We start from the raw sequence: 24,603 nt of genomic DNA on the forward strand, positions 1-24,603 counted from the left end.
AGTGTAAGATACTTTTCAAAATAATGAAAAGTTACTGGAGAAACCGCCATTGGAATCGGCAAAAAAGATGAAGAAGAGAAAATGGTGATGTCCATTTTGATTTTGCTACAAAATAATTTTTGGAATTGGGGTAAATTTTGTGAAAAATTAGATATTTTAATTTGAAGGCTAAATTTATAAGAAAAAATAGTAAATTTATAATTACTACTCCCTCCGTCCACGAAAAAGTGCTCCATTTGGATGCCGGCACGGATACTAAGAAAGCTGAAAAAGTTGTTTTGAGTGGGGTGAAAATTACAATAGGGGTAGTTCTAATGACATTGATTAGTTTGTTAATATTTTCTTGTCTTTTAGTTGTTGAGAGTTTAAACAATCCTACTCTTTATTGAGTTCGATTATAATGTTAAAGACTAGTATTTAATTTTTATGCCTATTTTAATTGTTGTGTTTTTTTTAACATATTCATTCTTGTTTTTTTTTTATGCCTATTTTAATGTTAAAGACTATTTAATTTTTATTTTATTGTACAATTGTAGAGAAATCAATTGATTAGTTGGCACTAATATATAAAAATAAAATTAGATTTACTTTAATTTGTTAAAATATAAATATAAAAAATATTATCCACACATATATTATGTGTGGTTTAAAAATTTAATAGAGGGTGCACACCAAATATAAAAATAAACTTCATTAAATAAAATAAAACTTAAAAAAGAATTACCGCCATATAATAAATGTTACAAATAAATTTTCTGCTACACATTTTAAATGTCAATAATAATTGAAAGTTTCAAATTGTTTGACCTACACATTTTTCAAAATATGTGTGGATAATTATGTGTGGGTAAAACATCAATTAAGATTTGCATAAATAATTAATTAAAGCCAAAATATAAATGTAGCTAAAAATATTTTCCCACGTTTCTTACATGTCAAGAATAAATAATGATAAAAATTCATTACCCACACATAGATAATTTTGAATTATGTGTGGTTAATAATTTTTATTAGTTTGCCACGTTGGCGAAACAAATTTAAAAATAAATTTTATTATCCATAAATAAAACTTAAAAATAACCGTAAAATAATAAATATCACGAAAATATTTTTGCCACACATTTTAAAAGTCAATAACTAATGAATTTTTTTTGTGTGAATTACCTACACATTTTGAAATTATGTGTGGCTAAACTACCACACATTATTATGTGTGGGTAATTATGTGTATGTAAAAACTCAATTTCTTGTAGTGCGGAATTCACACGTGAAATCGAGTTAATTTTCAGAACATATTTATTATTCCATTGAGCTAATCAACAAACACACATAGCCCAAAAGCCATTAAATCGGGCTGTAGATACAATTTGGAGGGTTTGTGTGTATTTCTTCCACTTGTTTGAGTTTAGAGAAAGAGTAATTTAATTTTGGGGGAAATGGGATTGATTAGGCGTGGGGGAGTTGGTTTCGTAGTTTTAATTAGTGAGTTAATTGTGTGGGTTAATTGCATAGATTAAATAAAAGTGTGGATTTATTAGTGAGTTAATTGTGAGGGTTAAATAAAAGTGTGGATTTATTAATGACATAAGTTGTAAATAAATTGAAAAGTAAATCGTATGAATGTACAAAAAAATAAACAAGGCACTTTTTCGTGGAAAAAAAAGGGGTAAGTAGGGCACTTTTTCGTGGATAGAGGGAGTAGTATTTAAAATGTGGGCTAAAGAGTAAAAAGTGGAGCTATGAATGGAATCAACCTTTAGGCCCCTAACTATCATAAATCATTGGGTGATTCTATTCGTAGCCCCCATTTTACTCTTTATAGCCATTTATTTAATAAAATATTAAAATTATTAATATATGTACTATTTTATCCCTATAGCCCCCAATTTAATTTACATATAACTTCATTGTAGCCCTAAAAATTTGAAGAAAGAATACGTTGTGATTTAATTATAAATTCTTCGAGACTTCAACTACAAAATTTTCAAGCTTTATTTAGGAGTCTGACTCAATAATCGGAAACTTCTCAAGCACATACATTCAGGATTCAGCATTGCAATCACCATGCTAAAGCCATGAAGAAAAAAAAAATTAAAACATCAAATTATCACAATTCAAACCGCGAATTCCGTGAATGTGTGAGTAATAGAAGCGTACAGAGGAACGGAGGGAGATGTGAAAGAAACCCTAGTTTTTGGGCGAGGGACGTGCGCAATCGGAAGCAAAATGCAGAAAAAATTTATCACTGTTTTACTGCTTTGTTCGATTCTCTGGTTTCTCTCACTCTTCACCAATGATTCTTTGCAAAAATCCAAGGCCACGGATTTCAGCGTCGGAATGTCAACAAGTTCAGCAGGGATCTCCTTCAAATCTACTGAGGAAAGATGAAGGTGCTCGATCATCTTGCAGGTTGATGATTCATGACATTCCAAATTTATGTGGGCTTAAAATTAGTTCCTTGCATTTGTTTTTAAAAAAGCAGAGATGTTATTTAGTTGTGTTTGTTTTGGATTATGGAGGGGACACAAAAAAAGGCAATCTGCGTTGGTGTTTGATGCATTGCCGGATGACATACATGTTAAAGATGATAAATTCGAAATTTGTGTGGAAATTAATTAGTACATGTGTTACTTACGATGATGAAATAGAAAGAAGAAAATATTGCTGCAATTTTTAGAACTTTGGTATATACTGGTAATTGAAGGCTTGAAGGATTTGGAATGGAAAGGTCAAAGAATTTATAATTAATTCTCAGCGTGTTCTCTATTCATATTTTGAGGGCTACGAATGAAGTTTTATGTAAATTAAATTGGGGCTATGACTATGAGGATAAAATTGTACATATATTAATAATATTAATATTTTATGAAATAAAAGGCTATAAAGAGTAAAATATGGGCTATGAATAGAATCACCCTAAATCATTAGGCCTAGATTATTGGCCCATCCTAAAAAGTCCACATCGAATAGCCCAATTTACAATTTACCCCACAAGCATCAATGCCGGCCGATTGAGTTATGATTTCACCCAACATTTGGTTTCAGTGTTTCACCATCTCTCTTCCTTAGATTCCAAATTCCGATATCACAACTAAGACAAACGAGGCCAAATTTTTTATTTCTGGGTTCTCAGTTTTGGAGGTTTCTTGATACAGTTCGGATTCAGCAGAGGTAAATCTCGTCGAGACTGATATTTTACTGTTGGATCATAGAATTTGATTCTTTCATTTCTCGACTATATATTCTGCTCAGCTACTGCTTCTTTTAGCTTATCAACTGTATAAAGTCGAAACGTAGTTTGCTATGTTTGAAATGGAGAGTTTACATGTGTATTCTTCTTGTTTTTATTTTCGCTATGAATTTATCTTTGATTAGAATATGGGCTTTCAATCTGAATATAGATATAGTATATCTTACTCTTTAGTGTTTACTCCTTTTATTCATTCTTGTAAATCGTAGTGCATCATTTCCGACTTAGAAACACTGTAGCTTTTAAGAAAAATGAATTCAGTTTTGATCAGTTATTTCAACATTATTTATCCATCCTGCTTTGCTGGGTTGGAATAATGAATTTTGTTTTATCAGTTATTTCAACATTTTCATTACACTTATTTGATTGATAATGGTGTGAAAGTGGTGCTTTCTTACCTGCATTTCTGAAGCTGCTATAAACAAGAGATTGAACTTATATGCTGCAGCAGAGTAATCTGATACTAGATTATTTCCATCATTCAGAATTATTCAGGCTTTTATGGTTAATAAAATAGAACATTGTTCATAAAATTTATGATCTTTAAACTGATTAAATGTTTCAAAGTTTGGTTAAAAGTAATAACATCTGGGATCACAGTCTACTTGTTAGCACCATAAGATTTTGGTCGGTGATGGTAGTATTTTGCTTTGGATCTGAGCCTCTGAGCAGAACTGCTAACCTAATACAAGTATGATTTCCCATGTAAAAATAAGTCGGCATCTTTAGTTGTATTCAAGCAGGAGAGGAAATGGCTACACCAACAAGAATTGGCCTTGCTGGTCTGGCTGTGATGGGTCAAAATCTTGCCCTCAACATTGCAGATAAAGGATTCCCCATCTCTATTTATAACCGCACGACTTCAAAAGTTGATGAGACCGTTGAACGAGCTAAACAGGAAGGAAACCTCCCAGTTTATGGTTTTCATGATCCTGCCTCCTTCGTGCAGTCCATCCAAAAACCTCGTGTGATTATCATGCTTGTCAAGGCCGGTGAGCCGGTTGATCAGACAATAAAATCCCTTTCTGTTTACATGGAGAAAGGCGATTGCATCATAGATGGTGGCAACGAGTGGTATGAGAACACTGAAAGGAGAGAGAAGCAGGTGGCTGAATTGGGTCTTTTATATCTTGGCATGGGAGTCTCTGGTGGAGAAGAGGGTGCTCGTCGTGGACCCTCGCTTATGCCTGGTGGGTCTTTTGAAGCATACAAGTATATCGAAGATATTCTTCTTAAAGTGGCTGCTCAAGTCCCAGATAGTGGCCCCTGTGTCACATATATTGGAAAAGGAGGCTCTGGAAACTTTGTCAAAATGGTTCACAATGGGATTGAATATGGTGATATGCAGCTGATTGCAGAAGCCTACGATGTCCTGAAATCTATCGGGAAGCTCTCTAACGACGAGCTGCACCAAGTGTTTTCAGAGTGGAATAAGGGTGAGCTTCTTAGCTTCTTGATTGAGATCACAGCTGCTATCTTTGGCATAAAGGATGATAAGGGGAACGGGTATCTAGTGGACAACGTCCTCGACAAAACAGGGATGAAGGGTACCGGAAAATGGACAATTCAGCAAGCTGCTGAGCTCTCCATTGCAGCTCCAACCATAGCTTCATCATTAGATTCAAGATTTCTCAGTGGGCTAAAGGAAGAAAGGGTCCGAGCTGCCATGGCTTTCAAATCTATCGGGGTCAGCGACGTCCTCTCAGACCAAGCAGTAGATAAGCAAAAGTTGATTGATGATGTGAGACAAGCTCTATATGCCTCCAAAATTTGTAGTTACGCCCAAGGAATGAATTTGATCCGTGCTAAGAGCATTGAAAAGGGATGGGTTTTGAAACTTGGCGAGCTTGCTAGGATCTGGAAGGGTGGGTGCATCATACGAGCTGTGTTTTTAGACCGTATTAAGAAGGCTTATGATAGAAACCCGGATCTCGCCAACCTGCTTGTTGATCTGGAGTTTGCAAAGGAGATAATTGATAGGCAATCTGCTTGGAGGAGAGTTGTCACCCTTGCTATTAACTCCGGTATCAGCACTCCCGGTATGTCTTCCAGTCTTGCCTACTTCGACACGTACAGGCGGGAAAAACTGCCTGCTAACTTGGTGCAAGCTCAAAGGGACTACTTTGGTGCTCACACTTATGAGAGGACTGATATGCCAGGTTCTTTCCATACTGAATGGTTTAAAATCGCCAAATACTCAAAGATGTGATTCTGTTTTTTTTTTCTTTTTCTATTAGCATATCAAACTGCTTCCTATTATTATGGTCTTAAGATATAAAATAAGAATCAATTTCAGCCCTTAGATCATCAAGATCTACGGTTGATTCGTAACCCTGTTGGATGGATTTATAATCCTGAGTTCGAATCCCAAAGGTAACAAAAATTTATTTTTCACAATTCATACCTTTATACAGCGAATTCATATGTGTTCTACATAAAATTCATACATTAAAAATTGCTCTTATTTCTTATTTTAAGATGTGTTCTCACGGTAGTCCATCCCTATATATATATATATCACCAGAGACTAATTATGAACTAACTGGTTGTGTTTAACCATCCGGGTTCATCCTCTTAAATGTGTATAGCTCCTTCTATGCAACAATTATAAACAGAGTAGTTAGTCTTGATGTTTGCTGTTTTGTCTTGATCCATATGAATGAAAACTATATACTCCATATATTAAGAGGAGAAATCAAGCTCCAGACCTTTGCTTTTGTGAAAGTTTGCCAATATGTTCCGTAATCGTTGTTATGCTCCAACACTAATGTATGCTGTGTATCTTTAGTATATTATCTAACTGTTGTTTGGTTACTGCTGCAAGTTGAAAAATTGTGTTTTTATTGGCAAGTTAATTGCAAGTTTGTTCACTTCTTCTTTCTTTGATCTGCACAAGTTGAAACTGATAACCATAAACCCTATATTCTTTCTTCTTTACGTAAAGATGAAAATACCAAGTTTTGTTGATGTGATTTATAGGGCTGGGAATTTCGGGATCGGGTAATCGGGTACCCGATACCCGACCCGAAAAAATCGGGTATCGGGTACCCTATACCCGAAAAAATCGGGGTCGGGGTCGGGGTCGGGTATTTAGGCTGTGAAAAAATCGGGTATCGGGTATACCCGATCGGGTATCGGGTATACCCGAATTACCCGATTTTTTAATTAAAGTAAATTTTAAACTATTTAATTCCCAAACTCCCACGCCCTAATCAATTCCCAATTCCCAGTCCTAATCAATTCATCCCAAATCAATTCCCAGTCCGCCGGCCCTCCTCTCGCCCATCGCCCCTCGCCAGCTGCTGCTTCTCCTTCGCCTCTCCGTGGAGTCCCGACGGCGGCGGAAATGGTGGTGTGTGTGGAGTGAAAGAAAAAGAACACTTTGTGTGTGCCTTCTTCCGCCGTCAGGCGTCGGCCAACCGACGGCGGCGGAACGAAGGGGCTACTGGGGCTCCTTCCCGCCGGCTCCCCTCGCCGCCCGTCATCGTCCAGCCACGACCCTCGCCCAGTCGCTCCCAGTCGGCGCCCCAGTAGCCCCTTCGTTCCGCCGCCGTCGGTTGGCCGAGCTACGCCTTCTCTTCTTCTTCTTCTTCGAATCTTCTTCTTCTTTTTTTTTTTTTTAAATACAGATTTTCTATGTATGATTTTGTATGATTTGTATGAATTTCGACTAAATTCATTTGGGGAATGGCGTAAAAACTATCGGGTAATGGGGAATTTCGACTGAATTCATTTGGGGAATGGGGAATTTCGACTGAATTCATTTGGGGAATGGGGAATTTCGACTGAATTCTTGATCTGCTTTGAATTGGCTCGATTTAGGGGTCCAACTCTGTCTTTGATTTTTTTATACGTAGAAGAAGTTGATTTCAAAAACCAGAAACGCCGCCCTCTTCTTCTCCTTTTCTCTATTCCTCCGCCGGCTGAACCCTAGCACTTTCCGAGTTGCAGCGGCAGCGTATGGTGTAAAAACTATCGGGTATTAGGGTACCCGATTTCAAATTCGGGGTCGGGGTCGGGTAGTGAGTTTAGGGTATTTTCGGGTTCGGGTACCCGATTTTTTCGGGTAGGGTACCCGAACCCGACCCGATTCCCAGCCCTAGTGATTTATATTGATCTTCCGTCTGTCAAAAAAAAAAAAATTATATTGATCTTCCACTAAAATAGCACCAGACTCATTCATTGTTGCAATATAGAGGATTGATTGTATGTTTGATTTAATTGGGGACTGATGTTGACATAAGCTTGCTTGATTCCATGAAAGTACGAATAAACTATATTTTCTTTGATGGAAAAGGGTGGAAAGCCTATATTTTCATTATTTTTTCACTCTTTTCGTATGTTCTAAATGATGGATAATTTTCTTTGAACAACATGAACAAATAATTCGGGCAACTCATTTTTCCTATTTTTCACATTAATTCATGATAAATTGATAATAGTATCATGGATTAGTGGTGTGTAGTATTTTTTTTCATGTTTTCCTCCTTAGAGAACATGAGATAAAAAATGTGTGATTAAATTTTCATACATTTTCTAATATGCATTCTCTTTAGGGTGCGTTCTCTTTGGTTGTAAATTTATCCTGAGGAAAGGAAGGATAAACAAAATTTCACTCTTTAAATTCTTCCTTTCTTTTCCCATATTTCCTACTTCACCCTTACTCATTCATCATTTACACTACAAATGGTGTGATAATATTATCCCTCATTTGTAGTGTAAATGAGGAATGAATAAGGGTCAAGTAGGAAATGTGAGAAAAGAAAATTTATCCTTCTTTTTCCCATGATAAATTTACAACCAAAGAGAACGCAACCTTAGTTGTAAATCCATCATGAAAAAATTAAACATAAGAAAATATATGAAAATTTTATCACACAATTTTTTTATCACTTGAGATTTGAGTAGGGCCGTCTCTGAGGGCAGGCAAGCATAGACGACTGGTCAAGGTCCATCATTTTCGGGGGCCCAAAATTTTTTATATCCTCTTATATATATTATTATTATTATGGGCTCATTTTTTTATGTATACTACTAGCATTAAAAAAAATTATGGCCCAGAAAGCTGCATTTCAAATTAATTTTGAAGCCCAAAAAATTATATCCCTAAATACTCGTGGATAATAGTGAAATAGCTTAACTGCGTAACTTTAATTCTGTTTCTTCTGCAACTCTTCACCTCTCATGCAGTTGACTCTTCATCTACTTCATCAGAGAGTTCTCAGTTCTCACTTCTCAATTTATTGTTTCAAAAAAATCTTTTTCCAATAATTTTCAATCGTTAATGATTAGGAGAAATTATAGATTGTATTATCCTATAGTTATATCTTGTTCTTCAGATTTCAATCTTCAATTTCTTGCCCAACTTTTGAAATTCATTAATTGCTTTGCAATCTCAATTACCTAAATTCTGAAATGCATTAGTCCCAAATTCTAAGATTTTTTTGAAGAATCGAAGAACTCAGGAAGTACAAGAAAATTCAAGAGGATTGCTATCAGAATTCACGAGGAGAAAATTCATATTGCTCTGCTGCTATTGACAAGTTTCACAATTCCAACATTCTATTATTAATCGATTAGTCCCTTAACCTTTCTTGAAAATTTTTAAAAGCTCAAGCAATATTCTTGATCTCTACGAATATACGTATTGAATTTTGACAATTTGTAAGCTTTATTTTGGTGTCGCCCAAACCCCAGTACAATGCTTCTATGCTTGTTTTTTGTTTATCCTTTTAAATTTTTTATGCATATATAATTTTAATATTATATTAATTATTTTTTAGATTTTCATCTCAAACTCAATCATCAAGGTGCAACAATCTGACATCTCAATCATTAATTTATTCAGTACTATTATTCTTTTATTATTATTATTATTATTATTATTATTATTATTATTATTATTATTATTTGGATAAATTAATGATATTAAATAAAGAAATTTAAAGGTCACACCACATGGGACTCAAACTCAAGATCTTTGGCCTTAGACTTTAACTTCTTGTCGCTTGGCCAACACACGCACAAATTATTCTCTTATTATTGATTTTGTTTGATTTGAGATATATAAGAAAAACAAAATTATGTAATTGTTGTGGGATAATTAACTAATCAACACAAAGGCCTACAACACACCAAAAAGCACTCGAGTCTCCCACACATTTGGCTCAAGATATACTCTGCCAAGAACAAGTGAACAACATGATAGCATTCTAAAAGCAATCATTCCCACGTTAAAGCTATGCGAAAATGAGTGGAACTAACCTTTCAAAGGTACGCCACCTGGATTGCTGGACCGCCGTCGCCGGAGCTCGGACTTGGAGGCGAGCAAAGGCCGAAGGGAATCGCCGATGGATTAGCCGACGAACTAGGGGAAGACAATGACAAATCTTAGGCAGCGATGTGGGTAAGATGCGCCGGTGGGAACTGGGGGAGGGCAACGACATTGCTCGGCGCTTCCCTCAACCTTCGCAGTCGTAGAGTTGCAGAAATTCCGAGGGGAAGGACGAAAGGGAAGACAGAGCCCGATTCTGAAACTGAGGGAAATCGCTGCTTGCTGGGAGCAGTGGCAGATCCAGAATTTTCAAATTGGGGGTACGAAAAAATACCTTAAAATTAGATGAAATAATCGAACTCTCCATAAAAAAATCCGAGGACACGATGAATTTAAAAATAATAAAACTCTTTTTTTAACTTCAAAATTGTCACACAAATTTACACCCTAATTTTTTAAGGTGATGTGGGAATGGAATTATATCTGACTCATGACTTTCGTATATTTGTCAGTTAAATTTAGTTTGTATTTTTTTAATTAACCTATGCATGGCAAAGCCGGCTTTTCTAAGCCCTTCGTTTAAAGAAAAAGGAAACTTTAAAGTTGGGTCCCAAGCCCAAGTGAAATATCCATTGTTGCTTACATTTTAGCTATTGTTTGATGAAAACATTATACTGAGTATTAAATAATATAGGGTTAAGTACCAAATTCCCCCATATCGATGGTATCCCTATCGCGTATAGGACCATATAGTCAGGGTAAGAGTTGTTTACTACCTCAACGTGGTAAAATCGCACCAAATACCCCCCTGCGTTTTAACGGCGGTTAACACCGTTAGAAAGGGTTAAGTACCAAATTCCCCCTTATCGGGGGGTATTTGGTGCGATTTTGCCACGTTGAGGTAGTAAACAGCTCTTATCCTGACTATAAGGTCCTGTACGCGATAGGGACGTCATCGATAGAAGAGAATTTGGTACTTAACCCAATAATATATTCCATAATACTACTAAAAAGAAATAAAAATTGGGGGTACATATGTGTACCCCCACCGCCCCATACTGCGTCCGCCACTGACTAGGAGTGGGAGCCCTATTTTTTTTAATTATTAGTATTATTACAACTTAATAAAATATATACTGTTTAATTATTAAACCAGTTAATTTAGTTTAACCAGTCAGTTACCGGTTAAATCGATTAAGCGGTTTACAGAAAATTATATAATTGATAAACGAACCGAACAGGTAAAATTCGATTATCGGTTAACCGATTAATATGGCTGTAAACAAACCAAGCCGCTCGCGAACTATTCGGAGCTCAACTCGAAAAAAGCTCGTTCAAATTCAATAACTAAACAAACCAAACTTGAGCTTGGTAGTATTCGGCTCATTAGCTCGTGAACATGTTCGTTAAATGATTCAGCTTGAAAATTATAAATTATTAGTAGATACAACTTATATTTATCCACAAAAATAAATAATATTTGTATTAAATCTTGAATTAACTATGTTTATTATAAGAAAATAATTAATATATTTGTTATTTTGAATGAAATAATTTATTTTTAAAAAAAAATAATCATTTTTTTTTATAGAATTATGAATTTAGAAAGTTCGTATAGGCTCAATTAGGCTCGTGAGCCTCAAAGTATTCTGCAAATGAAAATCGGGATTCGATTCGATAGTAAATAAACTAAACTTGAGCACACCACTATTCGGTTCGGCTCGGTTCAATTACACCCCCACCGATTAACCGATTTTTCAGTTCGATTTTGGTTATAACCGGATAACTAGAACTGTTTTACCACCCCTACTCACTATACTAGAAAATTAAGCAATGGTGAGGCACAAGATCGTAAGTGGTTAGTATATAGTAAAAATGTGGATAAAGTGTATTGTTTTGTTGTGGACGTGGCAATTGCTTTTTTAAAATGTATATTTGAAGAAATGAAATTATTTGATCATATATTTAGTATTTTGTTTGATTCGAAAACTTTAAAATCTTTGAATAGTGAAAAATTAAGTAATGTACTGAATTGTATTCGAGCTTGGTAACAAATCATAGTGTGTTTATTTTCTGTTCTTTGTATTATTTGGTTTATTCTATTCATTTGGTTTATTTTGTGTTCTGTGTATGTATTTGGTTTATTGCATTTTTAAAATTTTAGTAGATGTGAATTATTTTTGAATTTGGTTTATTCTATTTAGTTAAAAGGCTGAAGAACATTGAAATTTAGTGAATGTATTAATGATTATTCAGTTTTACAGCTTCTTCTTTGATTTATTTGGTCAAGTAATTATTGTCACAAAAAATAAATCTTGATATTAAGAAATATAATGTTTTAAAATTATTACATTTTTTCACGAAAATTGTTACTTTTACTAACGAGAACTTATAGTTTTAGTTATTAGGTCAAGTAATTATTATCGTAATAAAAAGTAATTATTAATATGAAGAAAAGTGATATTTATTTTTATTCATGAGAACTTGTATATATAACTATTTGGTCAAATAATTATCGTAAAAAAGTAATCATTGATATTAAAAAATGTAATGTTTCAAAAATATTATCTTTATTCATGTTAATTACTCCCCCCGTCCCAATTTTTAATATCCATTTGAGAGTGACACAAGTTTTAATAAAATAGTTGAGTGTGTTGTGAGTGGAATAAGGGTCCCACATTTTATGTGAGTTGGGGTGGTTGCATGTTGTCCAAGAGGTCACAGGTTCGAGTACTCTCGGCCACAATAATCACTAGGTGGGGTGTGTGTGTGGTTTGTATTATTTATAATGTAATTTCATCAAAAAAAAAAAAAAAGTGGAATAAAGGTTCCGCTTACTTTTACTAAAAATAGAAATAAATACCAAAATGTGGGACAAATTAAAATGAAAATATGGATACTAAAAGTTGGAATAAAGGGAATATTATTTTTCATCATAACAATAATTACTTTGAAATAATGCAGAAAAAAAAAAGAAAAAAAATTTATTAATATGAAGAAAAGTAATGTTTATTTTTACTCATGAGAATTTGTATTTTAAAATAATCATTATCGTAAGAAAAAAATAATCATTTGATTAAGAAAGGTAATGTTTCAAAAACATTACCTTTATTCATGTTGACTATTATTTTCATCATAATAATAATTACTTTAAAATAATACATTTTTTTTTTACAGAAAATGCATTTAGTAGGTTTTGAACTCAAGTAAATTGAAGGTGAGAATGATAGTTATCCATTGCACCATAACCTTCCTTTTGTATTTATTTAAGAAAATAATATTTATATATTTTTCCAGCCCGTCCCGACCCACGTCCAACTCACTCCGATTCATCTCTTCCATTTACTTGGTGACAAGGCCGTCTTTGAGGGCCGGCAAGTATGGGCGACCGCCCAGGGCCCAAGAAATTTATATCCTCTTATATATTATTATTGGGAAATAGAAGAAATATCTTAACCTTGTTTTGATGATCCCAAAACCCTTAGATTTTATTTTTCTAGGCTAGACTTTTTTCGAACTCATGTGTTAGAGTTTTTTCTCTAGTTAGACTGAAGCGGCAAAGCTTGAAGACTGAAGACTGAAAACTGATGAAGAGCTGACTGAAGAACTTGAACTGAAGTACTGACCAACTGAAGCTCACCTGAAGTTATTGCAACAATAAATGAAGGACTAGTACTGGAATGAGGAAGCAATCTTTAGTCGAAACATTCTCTGAAGACCTGTTTAAGGATCAGAAGAACACAGCGGATTGAAGCTACAAAAAGACGGACTGAAGATACATTCAAGTACATATCACTTAGATGAATAAAGACAAAGGATATCTTCTGGTAATGCATTAAATGTTGGGATATGGAAAATCGTCCTTCATCGAGCAAAGTTACTTCATCTATGTTACTTTATACTGTAACACCATCTCCCCTTGCCTGAAGACCAGACTCATTTTGGCGAAAATGGAGATAAAGGACGAAGACCCTGAGCACATATCAAATCAAGTGTCAACGACAGTATTTGAAGAAGGATTTCCTCCAACGGATCTATTCTATATCCTCCGCCTATAAATAGAGCTCAAGGAACAACCTTCAACTTCACCGATTCAAAGACTTACGCTGAAGCTCTTTTAAAATATTGAGTCAGCTACATACTTAGCAATCAAACTTGAATCGAAGAAGAGAGTAAACACTGTTGTAAAAATCAGTTCACCTGATTCATAAACACTCTCTTAGAAGTGTCTAGGCAACCATATTCATACATCCTTAGCCTAGCCCTTGATTACTCGAGAGCATGTTCTCGGTAATCCTAGTTGGAAGATTTTCAAACCCCTTTTCAACCAAGCGAAAATAAGTGTTTGAGTTATAAAGCTTTAGACGGTTGTCTAAACTCGAAGAGTTCTCAGCCCCCGCAAGCAAGACGAGTGAAGTTTTAGCGTATCTGCAAGATTGAGAAAAGAGATGAGAAATCCAACCCAGCGTGTTGGTACCGAAACACTTATTTCAGTTGATAGGTTTGATGTGCACCCGTAAGCACAAGCATAATCGATTGTCAGTGTGATCTACTGACCGTGGACGTAGGAAAGGATTTTCCGAACCACGTTAAAAATCTCTGTGTCATTTACTACTTTCAGTATTTCATATTTTATCTGTGCACAAAGCTTCTATACTGAAACTGTTAACTTGAAAAGAAAAACCTTAAAATTGACAACCTGTATCACTAAAGGCTATTTCTTTTAAATCGTTTCCGCTCACCAAGTGTTATCAGTCTAACTGACAAACCTTTGGGTAGTCAGTAAGATTTATAACACTCACTCTGTTTTTCAACTTATTAGACTGAAGCCTTAACTGAACTATTAGTTTGTCGACTTGTTCTTCATACTAAAGTTATTCACTGAAACAATATCAGTATCAGTCTACACCTTCTTTCAACTGATCTTGCTTCTCACTGATCATATCACACTACTGACTTTAGTCAACGAAAGAAGTTTTAAAGTTTTAAAATAGCCTACTGGTGTATCCCCCCGACACCAGTTCAGTGACCCTTCGGGACACAACAATTATTATTATTATTATTATTATTATTATTATTATTAGTATGGGCTCAAATTTTTTTTGTGTATACTTCTAGCATTAAATAAATTGGGGCCCAAAAAACTTATAAGGCCTCATTTTATTTTTTGTGTGTACTATGTGCATTGACTATATAATGAAGCAATTAGAAAGTCTAATATCATTTTTTGAAAACTATAGGAATGAAGGTTTTGATACAAGTTTGACTATGCTAAGAATCTTGCATCCAATATGAATATAGAGTCAATATTTTCAACAAAACGTCGTATTAGTAGAAAAAACAATTTGATGAGGGAGAAAGTATTGAAGTTTCATTATCACCCAAAGAGTCATTTAGAATTGAGTATTTAATAGTTATTGTAGACATGCTGATTGCTTCTTTAAAATGTAAATTTGAAGAAATAAAATCATTTGATCATATATTTAGTTTTTTATTTTATTCGAAAATTTTAAAATATATGGATAGTGAAAAATTAAGGTATTGTTGTGTTAATTTGAATCTACTTTTACTCATGATAATATATCAAGTGTTGACTTAAATGCTTTATTTACTGAATTAAAAATGTTACAAGTGGCATTGCCAAATAAAATAATGTCAGCTATTGAAATTCTTGAATGTGCAAAAATTGCAGATTGTTATCTAATTGTCAATAGCTTATAAGATCTTGATGACTATGCTTGTTACCGTAGCTTCAGTTGAGAGGAGTTTCTTGAAATTAAAATTGTTGAAGACATATTTGAGATCGTTAATGTCACAAGAAATATTAAATGGTTTATAAATTTTGTATATTGAAAAAGATATCTTAGAAAATTTTGAAATAAATAATATTATTGATGACTTTGCAAGAAAAAAGGCGAGAAAAAGTCATTTTTTTATAATTATTAATACTTTTTTTCTATCGAAATACTATAACATAACTTGCAAAAAAAGTATTATATTGTATTTTCATGAGGGTGGATAGAGAGCCTATTTTAGCGTTTCGCCCTGAGCCAATTTTTTGTCAGAAACGTCGCTAGTTGGGCTTTGGTCCAAAGAAATCGAAATCAACTTATATTTCAAGTGGAGTTGCGACTTCAAAATACTAGAATTACGAGAATCAGCGTGAGTTAATTATTTTACTTGGAAAAGGAAAATAACAGTTGTCATTTGCCTCTCGTCGTGGATTTGTTTCATTGCCCTCTAAGAGCACTCACAGTGGGTGACTCAATCGAGCACACTCGAGTCACCCACAGATCGTGTCCCCCACTGCAGAGAGGGATGACTTGAGGCTGACCCGATTTATCGGGTAAGGCCCGATTTCTTCAAAATTCGGTGCGTGTCACTCACGTCCTATTAAAAAAAATATTTATTTCTTTAAATTTGAATGTAACGACTATTTAGCCAATTTTTTCATTGTTTTTTTTTGTTCTAACGGCTTTGTTGCCATTTTTCAACCTTTTGTTTTTTTTCCCTTTCTATAAATACCTCTCCCCCATTTCTTTATTCACACACAAATAATTTTCTCCTTCAATCTTCCTCTCTTTCTTTAATACAATTTCATATCTCTTCCTCTAAAAATGGAATGGTTCGATGATACTTCGTTGTCTGAATGCGACGGGGTAGCGCAAGAGATCGTCGATGAGATCCAGTTGCAGAAACAATTGATTGTTCAAATGTACTCCCAATCGGAGCCGGAACGTGTTGTTCATCACCAGCAATACGTCTACCGTGATTGTGATACGTCTACCGTGATTGTGAGGCTGCTTATTTACGTATTATGCAAGACTATTTCAATGACAATCCGACGTACGGGCCTACAGTTTTCCGACGTCATTTTCAGATGCAGAAGGAGTTGTTCTTGCGCATCGTCGATGCTGTGCAAGGTGAAGATACTTACTTCCAGATGAGCCATGATGCACGAGGTCGAGACTCTCTCACGCCTTTGCAGAAATGCACGGTGGCTATCCGCCAATTAGCCACCAGCGTCAGTGTGGATACTTTTGACGAGTATCTCAAGGTCGCCGACACGACGAGACGTCTATGTCTCAAGAAATTTTGCAAGGCTGTCATCTAGGCTTACAGAGCCAATTATCTTCGCCGTCCAACGCCGGAGGACGTCCAATGCCTTTTTCAGATGCACGAGGCGCGACACGGATTTTTCGGGATGCTCGGAAGTCTTGATTGTATGTGTTGGGCGTGGAAGAATTGCCCAAAGGCGTGGCATGACGCATATACAAGCGGTGATCAAGGGGAGCCCACCTTAATCTTGGAGGCCGTTGCATCCCACGATTTGTGGATTTGGCATGCCTTCTTCGGTGCCGCTAGTTAGAACAACGACATCAACGTTCTAAGCCAGTCGCCCCTGTTCTCTGACGTGTTGGATGGAACGGCGACGCCGGTGATCTTTGAGGCCAACCGACACTACTATCGGATGGGCTACTACTTGTGCGACGACATATATCCAGAGTGGCGTTGCTTTGTCAAGAGTCCACCGATGGCGACCAATCCAAAGAAGGCGAGGTTCAAGAAGATACAAGAATCGGCACGGAAAGATGTCGAATGTGCTTTTGAAGTGATTCAAGCTCGATGGGGAATCATTTGAAGTCCGGTGCGGGGTTGGTACGTCGAGCATCTCAAGGACATCATGATGTATTGCATCATTCTCCACAACATGATTGTGGAGAACGAAGGTGCAAGAGCTACCCATTGGAGAGATGACGACGCAGGACACTGGCCGTCTAGCAGTGACTCGACGGAGAGTGCTCGAGCAACCCCGGTTTGTTTCGAGCAATATATGCAAAGAGATGCACTTCTCCGAGATAGGCAGATACATGCTCAGCTCTAAAATGATTTGCACGTTTTAGACCTCTGGCGCCGGAATAGTTATTTTAGGATATGTTTTTAAATTTTTAAGATTTATGTAATTTTTAGGATTTTAAAATTAATGCAATTTATTTTTTAACTAAATTGTGTTATTTAAATTTGTGCAATTAAATTTAAATGAAAAATAGAAAAATCAAAATTAAAAAGATCAAGTCAGCTATCAAGTCACCCCATTGTGGCCTCTTTAGTCACTGTGGTCCCCCTTCTATCAAGTCAGCTATCAAATCACACCCACTGTGGATGCTCTAACACAACACAATAAACGACTGCCACGATTTTTTCCTACTTAGATTATTTTGTTGATTTGATTCCACCTTTTGAAGGAAATTTAGAACAATAACATTACAAAAAAAAAAAAAAATGGATGAAATTTTTACTATGGGATTCTGATGTGTTCTCTTTCACCAACAAATATGGTTTCTGTCAACAAGAGAATGATATCCCCAACTCAAAAAGATTATTATAATTGTTCATTAACGAAAGTTTGAATTGATAATGATTAGCATTTATAGCTAGATTAATTGAATATGAAATGTAGCTCGGTTGTTAAATTTTTTTCTTTCCAACCACTAAATTGGGGATTTGAGTTGTTTTGTGTGTGTCGGTGAGTGTGTGACTCTAAAAATATCTATAGATCAATCCTAAAGAAATTCAATTCTTGTATAGACACAGTTGTTCAACTAAAAACTACTCCCTCCGTCCGTCAAAAATGGACCATTTTGACTGGGCACGAGATTTAATAAAATTGATGATAATTTTGATGTAGTGGAGAAAGGGTCCCACCATTTTATGAGATGTGTGGTTGAGATTGAATTTGGGGTGATTTTTTTGTAAATAAAGAGTATTTGTAAGGATAAAAGATTGAAGTGGATGATGGGACCATTTCTATAAAAGAAAAGTGATATACTCTTTGCGGACGCCCAATATAGTAAAAGTGGTCCATTTTTGACGGACGGATGGAGTATGAAAATTGTGAAAACTCTTGCATTAAATTTTTTTTTTTTGAGGAAACATTAAACTTATTTTTATTTGAACCACAATATATAGATAAAAGAATTTGATTGCACAATACAAAAACTTCTTTTCACAAAAAGCAATGGTACATTGAATTTGAAAGAAAAGTTATAACTTTATTGTGATTTTGACGATAGAATTCACTCTTTTTTTTTTTAGGATTGTGATCCGACTCCTCCCACTTAGTTGTGGTAAAGTTTATTTTGAAAAATTGGGAAGACATGTGATGTGCCGATAGTACGGCAAAGTACAACCTACGCCTAAAAAGGTCATATAGATAATTTCCAAACGCAGAGGAAAAAAAAAACTATACTCCATTTGTTCTTATACTGCATTTTCACACAAGTCGCAAAACATGGATGTTATCCAGTTTGAAATCGACATATTTCTTAATTTCGAATAGATCAACAAAAAAAAAAAAGAGGATACAACTAGAAGTTTCAAGAAAGAAAAAAATCTAATTGACATGAACCAAAATAGCTTTAAAAAGTCGCATAAAATAGAAATTAACGAGTTGATCAAACAACAAGAATGAGGATATTAGGATGGGATTATTTTTACTAGAAATAAGTAAAACCAGATTGGGCCGTACCTTGTATTTTTATTTCGGACTAATTGATTGTTTTTTTTTTTTTTTGAGTAAACGGACTAATTGAATTAAACTAAGGAAAAAGTCCAAAAACGATGAATTGAGTAATTATAATAAGAAGAGCGTAAGAGATTAAATATTTAGTGCATGATTGGCGAGCATACTCAATGATTTTGAAAAGGGTTGATTAGTGTTGATACCTTTGCGAAAAAATTCTCACAGTCGGTGGAGTATAGTATATAAAAAGTAAAAGTATATATGTTTGGATGAATGAGAGTGCAACACTTTTCATTAAAAATTTGTTGTTAGTTGAAAAGAACAAAGAAAGTGAGAGTGCTCTTTTCAAAAGCGTAGCTCCTTAACTTGGACCAATCATCTTAGCAAAAAAAAAAAAGTTGAAATGAAATATAGAATATCGATCCATACACTCTAGATTGTGCTCCTCTATGTCGATTGACAGAGATATACCAATGCTATATATATATATATAGAGAGAGAGAGAGAGAGAGAGAGAGACCACTCTCCAATGTGTAGGAAAGAACGTGCATAAATATCAATCAGGATCCATGTATTGGTATATGGGGCCCTTCTATGCTTTTGATCACGATATTAAGTTCATGTTTATGGAATGAGATATTTTATTTCACACTTTTGCATATTATTTGTATTGCGCCACCAAATTTATTATTTTATATATTAATAGTTTGTTAAAAGGATATGAATTATCAAATAATCAATTGTTAATTAAAGAAAATTTCAAAAAAACTAAATGAATCAACTCACTTAGTAATTTTATAATTAAGTCTTGAAAAATAAATCAATTTTCAAATTAAGAAAAAAAAACAAATGATAAAATCTTAACACAATAAGTTTAAATTGAAGAAGAAAAAGAAAAAAACAATGTAAACTTTGATGATGGTAACACTAAGAATTAAGGATATAGAGGAACTCATTTGCATGTAATTATGAGTAAAGTTTATATATTTATTTATATTAAATTGTGCTTACTTGATTTATTATTCCAAAAGTTCAAATATCTTAGTGTACTAATAGCTAATGATGATAATATAAGACTAAAAGATGAAATTAATGCTATATAAAATTAAATAAAGGATCCACTAGGTTAAACACAGGTGATCACACGCTATAGGCGACTGCTGCTTTAAGTTAAATTAAGATCCTCTCCCGATTCTTGATAATGCAAAATATAAATGGAGCACTGAAATAGATTTTGATTGTTCGTTTGTCTTGGCCTGTTGGGCCAAAAGTTGTATACATATATTAATTCAAATACATGTATTGTTATATTAGTTTATATCTTGCACTCCCCTCCCCCCCCCCAAAAAAAAAAATTTGCTGAATTTACTAATTAAGTAACAAATTCATTTCTTTCATCAAATAAGTCCTGTTTTTGGCCAAAAAATTAAAGTTCTTGGATGCAAGTGGGTCACGAGATCTAAGTAACTTGGATATTAATATTCTCACTTTATGCATGCATAAAACATTTATATATTGCTAAACACACGTGAGGAATGTTATTATATATATAAATAGTTTGTCAACGCCGAAACACCAAGATTAGCTAAATTACTTATATATTGTCTGAGGAAAGATCGTTAAAATCAAAACTCACATTAGAAGTAATTTTTTTTTTCTATAGGTAGTGTAGTCCAGCCCAGAAAAGGATAGGATCTCAACTCTCAACACCCATGTTGTATATATTATATTACATGCAGATGCAGTGATAAGAACAAAAAGCAAATCTTAATCTTGTCGTCTAAAATATTAATCGCATATTACAATAATATTAATTATATTCGTCTCTCGCACAAGATCGATACATTATTTTAACTAACGCTTCATCTTTTAACGGCAACAATGTCGAGCTCTGTTCCAAGAGTCTATAATAATTAAGATCATACACTATTAATCTATATGTGTTTCAAGCAAAGAAATTCCTCCTCTACAAGAAATTTCTATGGGCAAAGGCCACTGAACTAAAAACGAGGAGTGCAAAAAGTTGTTCCCCATGAAATTAAAAAAAAAAAAAAATCTGATGTTAATATTTTCGTCAGTGACTAAGCTTAAGTGGAGTACTTATCGAATGTTGGGATGTTAATTGCATCTAACGTTAAGTTGGAGGTTTAAGTGCAATTGTAGTGGTAATATTAGGGGTTTATTTGCATATTAACCCATTAATAAAGTTTGGAATAGAATTTAGATAAGCTACATTTACCATTTTATACCTCGTTTGCTTTGATGTATAAAAAAATTCAGACAAATATAATTTTTTGGGCAGCACCTTAACCCTTGGGAAAATGATAATTTTATACCTAAGAGAGGATGATATAATTTTATACTCCCTTATGAGGAGTGATAAATATATTATCCTTCAAACCAAATAAGATATAAAAATTGTGGTCCTCACTTTAAGTGATAAATTTATACCTCATTATATTATTCCTCCATTTAGAGGAATAAAAAGCAAACACGTTATGGGTGTGTTTGCTTTTTATCCCTCTAAATGGAGGGATAATATAATGAGGTATAAACTTATCACTTGAAGTGGGGACCACATTTGTTATATCTTACTATTTGGTTTGAAGGATAATATATTTATTCACTCATTTTAAGGTAGTATAAAAAGATACCACCCTCTCTTAAGTATAAAATTATCCCTTTCCCAAGGGATAAGGGGCTGCCCGAAAAATTATACAACCTGCCCGAATTTTTTTTTCCATCAAAGCATACGAAGTATAAGGTGGTAAATGTAACTTATCCCTATCTCATACCTCAAAACAAACACACCTGGATATGAGATACGAGAGTGGGAATTATCACATATAGCAATCTTTCATAAAAACATAAGTTTTATAGTCTTAGTTTATACTCCCTCAGTCCCGTTATTAACGGCACGTTTCTTTTCGGCACGGGTATTAAGGAGAATTGTATTAGGAGAAAAGTTGTAGGGACCACATGTTTAATGTTACTACTAATTAATTTTAACTTTCTTCTTCATCAACACCGGCGAGGCCGCCGCCGCCGCCGCCACCACCGCCCCTTCGCCTCGTCAGATCTCAACTCAAGCCTCGCCGACATTCTACTGGGTGTGGCCGACACAGAAATGCCCACACCAGCCCTCCCCTTTACAGAACTCCGGCGGCACAAACACTTCCTCCGTCGAAAACTCAAATCCCACCTTTCCTCCGTCGACCGCCACCGCCACCGCCACTTAGATCCCTCCACCATCCAAACCATCTCCCACCGCTTCTACAAACTCAACACAAACAACAGGAAACCCAGATCTGCGAACAATATTCAAAATCTCAAACTTCCATGGCCAACAAACTTCAAAAACTCCAGATCCCACAAATTCAACATACCTCGCAAAAAAGCGACCATGGGAAGAAAGGCTGCGAGAGATAGACGAGCCCTAATTTCTGGCGAGGTGGAGACGGGCGAGGGAGAGGACAGAGGTCACCGGACTTCAAGTAAAGAGAGGGGCGGAGGCTGCGAGATATATGCAGTCGCCGGACTTTGAGATTAATTAGTAGTGGGAGAGAGAGAGAGATGGAGAGGGAAAGCGGCGACGGCGAGGCTGGGAGCGGCGACGACGAGGCTGGGAGCGCGGAGGCCGGAGGCGAGGCTGGAGGGTGGAAGCGGCGGGAGGGTGGAGGCGGCCAGAGGGAGAGACCGAAGTGGGAGAGAGAGAGAGGGAGAGGGAAATTGCATGTTTTATTAGGCTTTTAATTAGGGATTTTATTAACATTAAACACTCCCTTATTTTTTCCAAAAAAGGAAACGTGCCATCAATAACGGGACAACCCAAAAAGGAAAACGTGCCATTAATAATGAGACGGAGGGAGTAATAGATAAGTTATATAGCCATTTTAGACTTAAAAGGCTATAAAACCCTTTGATTTTTTTGTACTCGATGGTGTACTCGATGGCACCATCGAGTATACCATCGAGTACTTCGAGTACTCAATGGTGTACACAATGGTGCCATCGAGTACACCATCGAGTAATGAAAAAACTGAAAATTTTCTATAACACCATCGAGTAATCGAAGTACTCGATGGTGTACACGATGCCACCAATAAAAGATGGCTATAATAAGATTTCCCCCATATTAATATATGTACTTATTTTTAATTAACTTATAAGGCGCCTGATTAATAGATCGCTGAGAATCTAAGAGGATCAAGACCAAGATCTAAGATTAATTCTAAAGAAAAAGACCAAGATCTAAGATTATAAGTCGACGTTTCTTTAATCACATACCACACAACAATTAAGAAATATATATATAACCTCAAAAGTCGATCGATATCATTTTGGGACCATTTTAACACTTAAAAATTTGATTAATTATTAAATTTGTAAAAGGGCCCGTAACATAAAGCAAGTAACTGTAAACATGGAAAGCTATTCGTACGTGGTAGCAGTCATCTACGTGGATTTAAGATTGCAAGTTGTTTTAATTCACAAAAGTATATTTGCATTTAGGATTATGATGTTTGGAGAGGGCGAAAAAGTATTTTAAATTACTTATAAATATCAAGTGTATATCGAAATTTTAAATTAAACAAGTTGGTTGGTGATGATTTTAGATAATATAATAGACAGCCATCAACGAGAATTGCATCCAAGTTGGTCCTACTTGTTTAGCTAGACACACTTGCTCTATCATCTCTTTGGTTACAATTACTCTCATTTCTTGTCGCGATTGAGGGAAAGTTTACTGTCGCTTTTTGAGGGTGTGCTCTCAATAAATACTGATTTTATTATATTTCGTCCGTCCTATTTCATACTCATCTATTCTTTTTTAGGATATTTCAAAATAAAGTTCACTTTTTTAATTTAAATTGTATTATTTTTTTTATTAAATTAATGTGTAGAACAATAAATAAAGGCAAAATAAAATAAGTACATATAAATTATCATTTTCAAATAATATTAATGTATGAAAAAATAATATAAACTATAAAAATGAAACAGAGTAATTAATAATTTGACACGTGAGAGATAAAAACATTGAAAAGAAATTGTGTACCACGTGCTCAACCTATAAAATTAAGGGGTGAAATTTAAAGTACTCACTTTGATAACATGTCTATGGAAAATACCCATCCATATAATATGTCTTATAAAATTACCCAAAACACAATTGATGTTGATAGGTTTGCATGGTTTTTTGTAAAAGTTCTTACACTTTTCTTACACAAGTACAATCGTGTAAGAAAATGTGTAAGATAAGTAGTTAAAAATGGTTCAAAATATGAGAAAATGACATTAATTGCTAACTCACGTAACCCTAATAAAAACCCTAAGTTTGAAAGAATGAGGGCACGTTTGTGCGTTATAACCCATTAATACAAATGCTAAAAAATTCATATTTATGTATATTGTGAAGAAAAAAAAATTCTAAAGGCAACGGAGTAACAAGCCTCCGATAAACCCTAGCCGCCTGTAGAAGCCGCGCGTGAAAACTGCAGGCGGCTAGGGTTTATCGGAGGCTTGTTACTCCGTTGCCTTTAGAATTTTTTTTTC

At 34.8% G+C, this 24,603-nt stretch overlaps 1 protein-coding gene across 4 annotated transcripts; it reads left to right on the forward strand.

Moving 5' to 3' along the window:
* Positions 1-2,956: 2,956 nt before the first annotated feature.
* On the forward strand, positions 2,957-5,581 carry LOC131003000 (6-phosphogluconate dehydrogenase, decarboxylating 2-like). Of its 4 annotated transcripts, none has more exons than XM_057929476.1 (2): positions 2,957-3,171; positions 3,967-5,581. In XM_057929476.1, exon 2 carries the CDS (start codon positions 4,002-4,004, stop codon positions 5,457-5,459), a length of 1,458 nt encoding a protein of 485 aa, XP_057785459.1. In that variant the 5' UTR covers positions 2,957-3,171; positions 3,967-4,001; the 3' UTR covers positions 5,460-5,581. The 4 variants fall into 4 exon arrangements, with proteins under 4 accessions (XP_057785459.1, XP_057785457.1, XP_057785458.1 ...); XM_057929474.1 differs by having other exon boundaries at positions 2,970-3,171; positions 3,980-5,581; XM_057929475.1 differs by having other exon boundaries at positions 3,002-3,171; positions 3,923-5,581.
* Positions 5,582-24,603: the final 19,022 nt, after the last annotated feature.

The sequence above is a fragment of the Salvia miltiorrhiza genome, unplaced genomic scaffold, assembly GCF_028751815.1.
Source record: "Salvia miltiorrhiza cultivar Shanhuang (shh) unplaced genomic scaffold, IMPLAD_Smil_shh fragScaff_scaffold_57_2, whole genome shotgun sequence".
Classification (NCBI taxonomy): domain Eukaryota; kingdom Viridiplantae; phylum Streptophyta; class Magnoliopsida; order Lamiales; family Lamiaceae; genus Salvia; species Salvia miltiorrhiza.

Bases quoted from the DNA above. Each gene is read 5' to 3' on its own strand.
- LOC131003000 (XM_057929476.1), top strand. From the start codon at position 4,002: ATGGCTACACCAACAAGAATTGGCCTTGCTGGTCTGGCTGTGATGGGT.